Source organism: Echiichthys vipera, assembly GCF_963691815.1.
Source record: "Echiichthys vipera genome assembly, chromosome: 2".
Lineage (NCBI taxonomy): Eukaryota > Metazoa > Chordata > Actinopteri > Perciformes > Trachinidae > Echiichthys > Echiichthys vipera.
This window is the reverse complement of record NC_139827.1, coordinates 15,287,817-15,301,260: the sequence shown is the minus strand read 5'-3', so window position 1 is coordinate 15,301,260 and position 13,444 is coordinate 15,287,817. Positions and strand designations below refer to the sequence as shown.

The 13,444-nt window shown below is 39.4% G+C and overlaps 1 protein-coding gene across 1 annotated transcript in view; it reads right to left on the bottom strand.

The window, feature by feature from the left end:
• Positions 1–13,444, bottom strand: part of usp43a (ubiquitin specific peptidase 43a) — a 99,937-nt gene that overhangs the window by 77,173 nt on the left and 9,320 nt on the right. The window contains exon 2 of the mRNA XM_083937450.1: positions 11,509–11,664. Within this exon, the coding sequence (XP_083793576.1) occupies positions 11,509–11,664 (156 nt within the window). The remainder of the gene's footprint in view (positions 1–11,508; positions 11,665–13,444) is intronic.

Sequence of the window (13,444 nt, the reverse complement as noted above, 5' to 3'; positions counted from 1 at the left end):
CCGGAATGTCCATTGATGTGTGATGGTTTCAATTTAATTTCAAGCCATGGATGGAATATTTTGAGCTGATACCAACCCTGATAAGTGCTATTTGGGAGCGGTAATAATCAGGGCAGTTTTATGGATGAGGAGGCCGGGACTCCTCTGGCACGAAAGTCCGGATACAACATCCCACCATTTTGTTTGACTCCATGTACTCTAGGTCTAATTTAGCTTCAGAGATGCCATTACACAAGGGCTAAACAAAACATGAGAGACTCATTTCTGATTGAATCAAAGGAATTTACATAAAAAGACCTGGCTGTAGATTCCTCTGAGTGGATGATTAGTTCATTTTAACCCCTACTGTTTTTTTTTCAAGTCAAAGTCTGTTGACAGTGGTTCTACACTTGTAGTCTTCAGACTTCAAAACTCTTGGGCTGTGGAGAAAGAAGTGAGCTTACCAGACCTCTGTAGCTCCTCCTATTTTCTGCTGGAGACTAGCAGCTCAAGGCTACATTAGATACAATCCAATTCAATTCAATTCAATTTTATTTACAGTGCCAAATCATAAAAGTTATCTCAGGACACTTTACAGACTAGGTATAGACCACACTCACTTATTTATGATTTACATAGACCCAACAATTCCCTGGTTGAGTACAAAGGCAAAAACGTCAAACAGGCCCAGCTCTATGGAGGACGGACATCTGTCTTGACCGATAGGGGAGAAAATCAGACAGTGAGATACTACTAGCATCACACACGTGGATGTCTAATCAAACTGTTAGCAGTCGAGTTGCACTGTGGGTAATGAAGGCACCAGGTTTTGATAAGGAAGAAGAATAAAAGAAATAAAAGAAAAAACAACAGTATTGCTGGTTGTGCTGCACTAAGTTAACTTCTAAGCACTCAAGCACTCATCTCCAACCTGTTACAGAAAACCCAAACCTCCCCTTATTACTACTCCAAAATGAATAAAGTAAATTAATATAAGTACTTCCCCTTGTTCTCATATTGTATTTTAGTAAGGGAGTGCATTTATGCACTACATGAAAGATGGCCAACCCTCTTTCTCTCTGTCCCTCTCTCTTACCTCAGTATCTTTTAATTTGCTTCAAATCGTTTTCTATAGAGATTAGACAATGTGTTTGGAGACTTTAATCAAGGTTAAACAGTGGCAGGGGTGTCTCAGGTTCCAAGTTTCCAAGCAAGCAGGAGGCTTTTTCTCAAGTGTATCAGCAGTGTGTAGATGGCATTAATTTAGAGCTGAAACAAAGTAATAGCAAAGAGCTGGGCAACTTCATACTCTAAGCAAAGTCAACAACTTAATTTCATCTCAGTACACATTGCAGCACTAACCTCACAAAAATAATCTGAATTAAATTTTTTCCAGAGGAAGACGGGAAGTGACAGGGGATGAGAAGAGCTACTAAGTCATTCAACCCTCACTAGCTGACAGATCGAGTTATAACGTCAAGAATGAGGCTTAAAAAAATACATTTGAACAAGCTGAATTATGGATGAAGAAGGGAGAAAGAGGGAAGAAAAATAGGGTGAGAATTTGATCAAAAAAGCCCCCCCCCCACACACACACATTTTTGTGTAAATCCTATTAGAAAAGAAAGGCCAGCACAGGGGGATTAGAGTAGCTGACCCTGTCCACTCTAACCAGACTGTTTCACACTGATAAAATATAGAAACTCTCAGGATCGCTGAAATAACTACAATTGGCCGTACATCTTACCTTCATATATGTAAGTCATGTGCTGCAATGGGTGTTGGTGTTGTGAAGGCATTCCCTAATCAGTAGAAGCCATCAAAGCAACAACGCACTTTAAGATGTCTCTTCTTACATCCAACATTTCCCCCCTTTTTCTTCAACAGTAACCCTCTTTGAGAAACAAATCAAAAACAAAGACATCAAAACTCCAGGACATGTCTTTCAAGAAACCTTGCTCTCCCTCTTTGTCATGAGGAATTTGCGGCATCTCAGAAATGTCACTTGCAGTTAAAACCGCTTGCTAGCCGAGCACAGGGTGGTGGCTTTGGCAGAGGGTTACGCTGCTATGATGTGTGAGATTGAGAACAAGAATAGAGAAGGGAGCCGAGCAGTGAATAGGGAAGGGAACAGATAAGATTTTATTGATAGCCATGCCAGTATAACTACTACTAATCGATCTGATTCTTTGTTGGTTCCCTTATAGATTCCTGGTCAATTTTCTGTGTGGAAAAGAAGTAAGCCCACGATATCCTTTCATACTGTTCGGAGGCCCCTGAATTGAATCACATCGAAATCGTATTGTGGTTGATTTTGACACCAGCAAATATCATTTCGTGGTCCAAAGAATCAATATAATAATGTATCATGATAAAACTTGTGATTTGGACCCCTACTTATTAGCTCTGTTGCATCATTGCCTCTGTCGCAGTAAACTGCTCCCCAACAGACATGTGGTTCATGTGTGCAGACAGTTATGAGAGAGTTGAGGGTACATACATGTCAATTGAATAAATGCGTTGTATTGATAACTAGCAAAGAAATGGCCAGAACAATTAAAAGAAAATAGATCTGCAGAGGCTATTGTGAAACTTCCAGTCCCATTTAATTCATGAAACATAAAAACAGTTGACCAAAGAGCTGACAAACAAAGATAGCAAAAAACAAAAACCAACAGTGCAGAAAGAAAAAGACCAATTTAAAAGACAAATAATATAGCCAATAATATAGAACGGCAACTCTCATAGAATAAGAATAAAGATGTGTTTTGTACTTGTACTATCAAACTAGCCTGGCCGGGCTGGCTAGCAAGTTAACTGTTAGCTCGCCAGCTACATCAGTTCACCAACTGGCTTTGCGAGTAGTCATTACATATTGTCATGCCAAAAACCACATACCTGTGGGTGCTGTCACCCTCTGTACACTACAGCACATGTGCTGCACACACACACACCCTTTATCTACCAACTGGAATAGAAAAGACAGAGCAAACCTTCAATCCAGAGTAACAAAGAATTGTTTAAGGTTCACGTTCATTCATGAAACTGTCTTTAAATGTGGATAAATTTGTGGTTGGTGGAACTGTCAAATCTGTCCTCAGCACCTTCAAAATCACCTATAGAAGTCACACAAGCTGTGTAAGAAGGAGAGTTATAATTGTTCACAGCAAGAATCAATTTGCAAAAGACGCAAATATTGTGTAGTCTGATCCTGGTAATAGTTAGTCTGTTGGTTATCAGTCAAATACTAATACTAAAATCTGATAAATGCTCCGATTTATGTGTAAAACATTAACAACTGCTTCTCAACGCTCTCTCAACAACTATAATCTGGAGGGAAACATGTATTTAATTATCATTAAACATGAAATATTTATCGTACATTTGCATTTTTTCTGTTACTGTCATTCTGAATCAGCAATGAGTTACATTGAAGCTGTTTTACAGTTATTTAGGAGGGGTGTTGTTGTGCTGTAACACCTCTTAATAATAATAGTAATAATAATGCTTTATTTTTGAGATAGGGACAGTGCACATTAATGAACATAGAAATTTACATATCTCTGTAAACATGCCGGATTATAGCAAAGCTGCTGATTTGCATCTGTAGTCCCTAATAAGTAAAATAAAAGAATATAAAAAATAAAAAGAGACAGCAAATATAAAGATAAAATACAAATAGAGGGACACGCAGCATAATACAATACATACTCAGAAGGACACCAGACCCAGACAGGATTTAAAAATGGGATAAAAATGAATGTTCAAGTAGTTCAAGTCCAGTTAGTGGTTGTACTTTTGATTTGACTTGAGCCATTGTTTTAGTTGTCTTTTAAAAGAAGAATAAGTGGGGGTTTCCTTATTGTAGAGGGAAGACTGTTCCAAGTGTCCCCCTCTACAACAGATAACACATTCCTCCCAAACGCGTTGGCCTGTGGGGGATCTCACAGTCTCCTCTATCACAAGCCCTGGTGGACATACCCCCCAGAGTTAATTAGCGGAACAAGACCAGGGAGACTTTTATATACAAAACAAGCCAATCTAAAAGTTTTAAAATTATGGAAAATCAAAAAATTATGAATTTTAAGAGTCTTGCAGATATGGTAGGAGAAGGTTTTTTTTTTTATCCAGAGTCTTTAGGGATTTTTTGTAGAGTCATAGTTCTATAGTCACTGTAAAAGGACCACCTGTCAACAACATTTTCTAAATTGTGTCATAGTTTTTGTTTGAAGAAACAGGGCCACATACTATACTATATTTTATTTTGACACAAAAACACAATGTTTTTGACTGAAACTAAGGACGTGGATGTGATATCAGAACATTAATGCACTGGTGACTGACAAAGACGCAAGATCAAGGACCCATTCATTTTTCCCTGTTACTGTACCTGCCGATTCATCTGATTCATCGACATATGCCCTCCGTCCCCCGGAGAATACGAGCCAAAATCCCATGGAGAACCATCAAACTCACTATTTCTGTCCCTATTGATGAAAGGGCTTGCTCGCTTACCACACCGCAGGTCCAATTTCAAAGCATATTGGCTTTTTTTTCCTCTCCCTCCTTCCACAGTCAACCCTCCTGGGGCAGAAAAAGCGACCACTTTCGACATTTAAAATGGAATAATGCATACATAATGCTTTGGCACTGGCGTGGAATTGGCAAACCTCGTGTGGCACAATATACTCGATGTGCTCACTCCGTGAACACTGGGAAATTGATTCCACTCTCTGATAATGCAAAGCTTCAGTTTGTTGGTTTGATCCATTTTCTTCTCACCAGACATATCGGGATAGCTTAGCTGGTCTTACTTACTGTCAAGACTTAAGGAGAGGATGTAATGCACTAGTTCTGAGTGTGATTCTGACCTTTCACATCATGTAATCTGCCTGACTCATAGGCAGTGACAACGCTGGGTCAAGAAAAAGCCTCTCTCACTTATAGCTTAAGCAAAAGCCCTTTGTTCATACACTTGCTAAAAGTCAAAAGCTGCCATTTTGGCAACATGTGAGCCAAGGGAGATGACTGATCTTTTCAGCACGTGCCAAACAAAACCACAATTTCTTTCTTACATATCTAAAAAGAGAACTGTTGTCACACTGTTTCTCCATCGCTGACAATGAGAAAAGAACGAAGATTTGAGAAGTGATGATTTCACGGTGGGTTATGTTGCTTCTGTTAGCCGGTGAGGAATGTTGCTGATGTGGTGCCAGTGAGGCGAGAGAGAAACCAAGCCAGTTTAGCGAGGGCATGTTGTTGGAAGGAGGATTAACATTACTGAGCTGCCTCTGTGTGTGTTCAGTCTTGTGTTACGTAATGCTACTTAGGTGAAGCTGCTGGACTGGTCATACTGCTCGTACAACAGGTGTTAATACACAAACACAAAGGTCTTTTTGCAAAGGGTTTGGGTTTATGTATATATATATATATATATATACATAAACAAGGTCTTTATTGCAAAGGGTTAGGGTTCTAGGGTTTTATAGGTACATGTATATGTACAGTGTGTATATATATATGTATAAATGTGAAAGGTACTGTATACCCAGTGCACTAAAAAGTGACTCCAAGTGATCAAGCAGCCACATTTGATGAGTTGGGAGTGAGAATGTATTGCAGTTTACATAAATGGTAATTTGTTTAAAGGGAGACTATCTGCCTGTTTGAATCTAGTAAATGGGAATCCTAATAAATGAATAAATCCATCCATCTATTCTCTAAGCTGCTAGCCCGTTCAGGCTCACAGGGACTGGTCAACAGATATTCACATTTACAATCACATTTCCTGTTCACTATATGGGGAACCTTATGTGAGGAAACACCTACAAAAGGCACACAGCCTAAATCTGATGATCAATATAAAACAGTGAGCAGAGCAAAATAGCGAAACACAACCATGAATATGTTTTAAGAGGAAATCATTACAATTGTTCTCTGAGGATTTCAACACACCACTAGAGGATAGGCTGGAAAAAAATCACAAAGTCACAACATCGCGAGACTTTCAAAAATGTGACAAAGAAGCGGCAGGCAATGCACCATTTGTAAAGATATAAAATGTAATTACTACAATGTAAAAAGTCTGTTGCACCTGTGTATATGTGTAAAATAATAATAAATGACACATACAAAATTTCATTTTGTTAAAGGTCCCACATTATGTTCCTTTTCAGGTTCCTACTTGTAATTTGGGTTTCTACTAGATCGGCTGAGTTGCTTTAATGTTTTGAAAAAAAGCACATTATTTTTCTCATACTGTCTGTCTAAATACACCTGTATTCACCCTTTGTATGAAGGACTTCAGCATCTGCTCTCCCTCCATCTTTGTACCATCATGCAGTCAAGGAATGACTATAAAAACACTGTAACACTTTCTACCCATGAATAGTTGTGACATCATAACCGTATGGAAGTCCTGACAGCTCATTTGCAGGCACTATTTCTGAATACGGCCTGTGTGCATTTCTCTGTGGATCAAGCGTTTTGATACTTTCACAGTATATATATATATATATATATATATATATATATAAAACCTGCTTTGTAATCAAAAAACACATGAAGATCTCACTTTAAACAATCTAGGACCTTTAAGTCAATATATAAACAGAGGACTTTGCATAAGAAACAATCTGAAGTCCAGGGTTTCTACACAATTCCCATTTCAAAATTCCATCTTTTTCAGACTTAAAATGTCAATATTAAACATCTGAATACCAATTATTAGATGCTTATTATGTAAATAAATTATTTTAAAATCCAACTTTTAACACGTATGTTAAATTCTGACTATATATGCCATTATGTTGCCAAGGCATTTTTACATACGTATTGTAGCTCATATAAGTGAATGAACTCCAAACCGAGACATTTTCAACGCACAGCTTTTTTTTTAAGCTAAATACTTGAAGAGTGCAATTAATAACTGTGTACCTGCAACCCCTACAGACAGTAACAGTACAATTAAACTGGAACCACAAAAGAAAACAGAAGTCTTTGCTTCATTGGCTACTAGATGGAGTAAACATTCTTGTAATTAAATAAAAAAATGATGAATAAAAATAAATCATAAATTAAATGTAGACGACACGTATGAAAAAAATTCAATAAAGGAGAATCGCAGTCGCACGGCGAACGGTAACCCGACACCATTCTATAGCCAGCTTGATTAGTTTCATATCATCTACATGCTGCGTTGGTTAACTTGTTCTTATTTGTATAGATTAATATACAGTATTTTATTTTAGAAAGTGAGATAATAGTCTCGAAAAAATACAAACATTTTTCCATACTCTTTTCCCTTTTTCCATACTTATCCAGACCTGGAAATAACTCAATTTGTTATGTTATGTTGTGTTATGAACCCTGGAAGTCTATGTGTGGGTCAGGAGAAAAGTGAGGATGAAGTGCAGGCTGAGATGCTATTCACTTAATGTGTGTGAAATTGACAGGGACAATGTTGACACTGTTAAATTTCTGTCAGCTCAGCATGACCTGTATAATCATAGATGCCTGTTTCCCAGGCTCCGGTGACAGACAAAGCAATCAAAGGTACTTTCCTGCCTCCCACTCCTTTAACTGCTCAAGTCAGCCAACACTCCATCTTACTGTCAGTCCTTCTGCCGTGCCACAGGACTTCAATCATCATCTGACTTGTAAAATATTCTGTGGGAGGATCTATAGTCTTCTTTATTTTCTTATTCATCTTACCATTTGCAGGAGTTTCTCAGTAAATCAGCACTAAAAGAGCCATGCATTTATTATAAAACTAGAAAAGTACACTCGATAGAGTGCAGATCTCCGCCAAGTGTGTTTCTCTCTCCCTTTCCAAACAAAAAAAAGAGTTGAATCGCACTCAATTGTCCCTCCTGGAAGAGTTGTATGTGAGAATTTCTTAATCCTGCCCCCAAACATTCTGACCATGCATGCACACATGGCCCCATACAACAGAGTTTAGCAGTACTCAGGCTTCAATCCCCCATTGGTTTTAGTGATATTTGTGTTTTGGTAAAATGCCACGGGCCAGATTTCAAAATCGGGACGCTGCGGTAAGCCTTTGTACATATGGCTAATGCTCTACTAGCTACCATGGCGCCCTGCCTTTCGCTATGAAACTGAAGCATTTGCAGATCAATTTGGCCCTTTATGGTAGGTTAACAGGGGTGAGGAGTAAGCAGTCACCAATGGTATGAAAACAGTCAAAAAAATAGTTTTTTCAAAAATTATGAAGCACCGCAGCCAAGATGGTGCCTTGAGCATACAGTCCTAATCATGCACAAGAAACATTAGGCTGGTGGTTCCTGTAGTATGCAAGATTTGCTGAAGACAGGCAAGACACACACAAACATGCACACACACAACCTAATCTACCTGATCTATGGTTTATAAATCAAGTGCATGAAACCACACTAGGGGCAGTTTAAGTGTGTGTAAAGGTTTTCTGTGCGTATTAATTTGTGTGTTTGTTTGTTATTCATCTGTTCATTAGATATTTTTCCACAGGAGAGCATGTACAGCAATCTCTAGTTTTCATATTGCATAAGCAGCATAAACATAAGTGCACTGAGTTACATGAATGAAATCAATATACAGGAAGGGGGATGAGAATTTCAACTTAGAAAATTAGACAGGTTCCCTCCCGGTGTGAAAAAGCCAGCAATTTTCTTCTTTTTCTGCCTAACAGCAACAGCGGAGAAAAGCTGGCTTTATGATACCATGATTCACTAGCAACCTAATGAGAGCTGCGGCCGTAAGCTGTTTATGTGGCATAAAGGCTGCCTCTATTAGTTCTGCTGTCATAGAGGGGGAGCTGGGCAATGGGTGGCAGCGAGGGGACAGCTCAGCTCACAACAGTTCAGCTCACAACAGTCTTCATTTACTGACAGGACTGGAGGTCGTCAGCCAGCAGCGGAGCGAGGCTCAGAGAGGAGGCGGAACCAGCAGCGCTGCCACCAAATTCACTCAGCCGAATGGGAGAAACTGCATGATACTTGCAAATGTAATTAATCACAAGGGGTTTCTCACAAAGGGTGATGATCACAGCAGGTCTTCCTTTCCAGTTTTTAATGACATAATGTGCACACAAACACACTCGTAGAATTACACATTCAATTACATACTCAAAGCTATTATACTGTATCGGTTTAACAGCCAAAGACTAATTAAAACGTCCAAAAAATCAAATGTGTACTCCTGTTTCTCCTTCTCTACTTCAGTTACACAATAATTGCTAATGGAGCTGAAAGTCAACTGGAACATGATTAACACTAGACCAATAAATAAATTAACATTCTCTGATACAAGATGGTCTGTTTCCTATATTTCTGGAGTTTTGCTGACAATAATATGTGCAAGCAAAAATAAAATGACAAATAAGAATATATACAGAAAAACAATGCATGACCCCACTCATTTTCACAGCTGTATGGAGTCAGAGACTACCCACTGAATAAATAAACTAGGGCAGCTTGAGTGTATTTCACACAATGGTCATGGTCATTACTTCTTCACTGCAGTGCTTACAACATCATCAGTGTTGTGTAGAACCGGTGTAACAGGCAGCCAGTAACTGGTCAGTTTGAAAGCATTTAATTGACATATCGTCAGAGAGAATAAACAGCAAACAGAGGGAACAAAACAGAAGACCAAAACAAAGAAAGACGATCTCCTGTCATGTATTGTTGTTGCATTAATGTGTATTTGTTTCTGTCTCTTTAGTTCAATCCAATCCATTTATAACCTGACTCCGATCTTTTGTTACACAGAACCATCGGAGAGAGCATCATTGGAAAACAAAGTCAATCAGCAGAAGAGAGAAAACATATTCCCCGTCAAGAAAAGCCTTTAATGCTAGTGTCTTCATAACGAGCAATCGGCCATCGTCACCCCCCACTCTCCCCTCCTCCCCTAACTGCCAGTAGCTCCTCACAGGATGCTGATTGGTTTGCGGACTTCTGTCCGAAGCACAAACGCAGCACTTGAAGCATGTGACGTAATTCTTGTGTTATCAAGCTGCTGTGCCAAAAGACAAAGAGAGAGAGAGAAAGAGAGAGGCAAGTATTGCTCATATAAAAATGGGCCATATCTTACAAAGTAAAGTAATAAAATAAATTGGTAGGGATGCCTGCCAAAAATTAACTTATTTTGTTCACAGGAGCGAAGGGATTTCTTTGACTAAAATTAAACAAACTTTGTAATGCTGCTCATCACTTCACAGGAGGATGGCCATAGTGTGGATCAACAGCATCTGCCATAGCAAGCATTAGAGCCCTGACACACCAGGCTGCCAGTCAACCATCAGTCAAAGTTGGGCTGACAGTGACCATCTGTTGGCCCTATTTTTTTCAGTGTGTCCCGCACCAATGACACTCATTGGGCCTCATTAGTGGCTTTTTGGGTGATTCAGCAATGTCAGCATGTGTCAACAGCAGAGTCCGTCAGTGAGAGAAATCACTCTGAGGCCTAATGTGGGAGAGGTTGCCTCTGTTCTCGCAATCTTGTGTGGGACAGCAAAATCTTTGCTTTCTTCCCCCGAGCCTATTAAGAGACAGACAACTTCAAGAGGGAAGTTATGTGTTGTCAGCAGGAACAAGGAACAAGCTCCTTTTACTTGCAGCAATTGAGGTGGAAAAACACAAGCAAAGAGTCAGTTACAACGCTCATCTTAAAGCCAACAGTGCAGTACTGCTGATGACTAAAGGTGGGTTATTACCAAGCTCCAACCACAGCGATTTCCTGATTGATCCATGACGGAAGTGCCAAAAATTGCAGTATGCTGAGTGGCCACTAGGGGCAGGTTTCATAATAGAGCAATTTCTCATTGACCCCATGTTCAACAGGCCGTTTTTTTTTACAGCATATTTAAACCTATTTAAGGCCTGGAACAAAAAAAAACTCTAGTCTGTATGTTTGGACTGAGGGGGGTGACTTTTTTTGTTCGAGGCGCCTCGGAGGTATACGTCAGCCAGATGGCCGTATCTTCCTCCCCCCGATGTCACATCAATGCCCTTATTTAGTAAGAGGAAATGAGGCGGAGTCAAAGTCTGACAAGATGGCGACTCCCGTGGGCCAGGACGATTGGATCAAGTTGAGAGAACGGACCTTGATGGAGAGGCTAAGTCCATATTTTATGACTCCACTAATAAGCACAATGCAAAACAGTTATTTAATTTAATTAAAAATGTATTCACCTTCTGGTGAGCTCATAATTTAATTAAAATTTGTCGTCAAGAAAATTAGCCCGAAGTAAATGATACAAAGACAAGTGGGCTTTGTGTGCTTGAGACGGAGAGAGACAGACAGAAAGAGAAAGCAATGGATACATGACATCAGGACTCAAGCAGCTACAACTCTTAACATGAAGATCGAGTCAGGCTTCATTACAAAATGGTATTGAAATATCAGAACAAGAAGTGCCTGCATAATAGTTCACATGTAGCATTTTCAGCCACATAAAGACAACAGCAGTAACAATCACTGGCTTACAGTTGTAGAGCCTATGGATGCTGGTTAATGATGTGAACTCACCTTGGTGTTGGCTTTGGTCTTGCTGCTGCTGCTGTTAGTGTTGTTGGGGCTGTGATTAGCATCTTCATGAACGCTGTCCAAAAGCCAGAGGAGGAACTCAAGTGCATCATGCTGAGAGTTTCCCCGAAACTGTGAGCCATACTTGGCCACTATGCTCTGGGAAGAGGAGAAACACCATAATTAAAACTTTGGATGGTATTCAAGTCATTAAATACGGACATCCTTCCTGACAAAAAAAGGCCACATTCACATGGAACACAGGAACTCATCATTTAAGTAAGTTAGAGTTGGTTTGGCCTGGAGCACTCATGGGAGAGATGGAAAAAAAAAGGTACAGTTCTCTCCCTTATCATCACTTAATGCAGACAAATTTTAGAACATCTGCCAGGCATTATTTGGCTATGATAAGATCATGTAATAAAGTCATTCACAATTCTCTTTGGATGTTTAAGAAGGGTGGAAAATGGGAACTTTTTGAAATAAAAAATCTGAGGCAGAGAGCACCTTATTACAGCAAATCAAAAGAAAAGATTTCAAATAGAGCAGCAACTAATGATTATATTGTTCTTTTATCAATCGATCTATTGTTAAAAGGAATGTCAGAAAATATAGAAAAATTGCTCGCATTTTCGACAGCCCTAGTTGCAATTTTCAGATGTATTATTGTATCAGTACAAAACCAACAAAGACATCAAATTTAGTATAATGTGTGTAACAAGAAAAGCATCAAATCCTCATAATAAAGAAGCTGGAACCAACAAATGTGTTGCACTTTTTGCCTGAAAAAATACAGATTTTACCCTACCTATGCAATGATTTATCTGGCAAAATTAACAGTTCCATACTTGTTTATTTTTACCGTTTTATTTCTCTAAATGCTGTTTAGAGAAATAAATCTGTGTGCAGATGTGTGTTCAGAGAAATAGTAAAACAAAACATCTGAAACATTTCTGAAATTAATGATATAATTACGGAGAACCTCTATCTATTTTTCTCAAAACATACTGTTGACAAGCCATTTTTATTACATTCAGATTAAGCAGGAAAGGTCCAAGACATTTGCAGGAGAGTTTCAGTTGAGGAAGACACAAACAGAATTAGGTAGACTACTCCAATAAGGAAAACTCCCAGTTCAAACTTTAAAAAAGTAGCCTGTTACAATGATGTACTGAGATTGCTATTGTTGGCAGCATAGCAGCAGACACATCAGTCCCCATAAGCAATTTGCGATTCCCAGAAATATTTTAAGAAATTGTTCTCCAAACACATTTATACACCGCATACCAAATGATGACTCACACAGAGAACATCCAGAACCATGACAGGTGTCACTAGAAAAAAAAATGTCTAATTCAATTATGAGGAAGGAGTTGCGACTTTATGAATCGGACAGAGAAAATGACAGAATTATCACTACACTCGGTGGCTACTTCCCTCTGTCTCCGACTGACAGGATCCACACGTCGTTAAAAATCATTAAAATTCCCCTACATTATCCCTGTGTCTAAATATAAACACGGGAGGGAGGGCCCCCCTCTACCTGAGGAGACAGCCTGCTAATGAGCTTCATCGCTATGAGGAAACACTGACAGCGGATGGAGGGATGAGGGACAGATGGAGAGAGGGAGCATTGCAATAAGGGAGGAGAGGAGGGACGCAGGTTGGCAGAGTTTCAACAGACCTGCAAGTGTTTTTCTGTTTCCCTATCAAAAAGGATGGCGCTGCTGTGGCTGGCTCCAAGAAAGCAGAGGAAGCAGAGTTTCTCAAAGCTACAGACAAAATTAGGGGGGCAAAGACAGTTTCCAAGGCTACAGAGAAGTCTGATGACATCAAGAGGTTATGACTTCATTAAAATGAGGGGATGACCCTTCCTGGCCTCATCTGCTGATTTCTGCCTCTGTTTTGATGTGTGCGCATGGGTGTGCGTGTGTGTGTT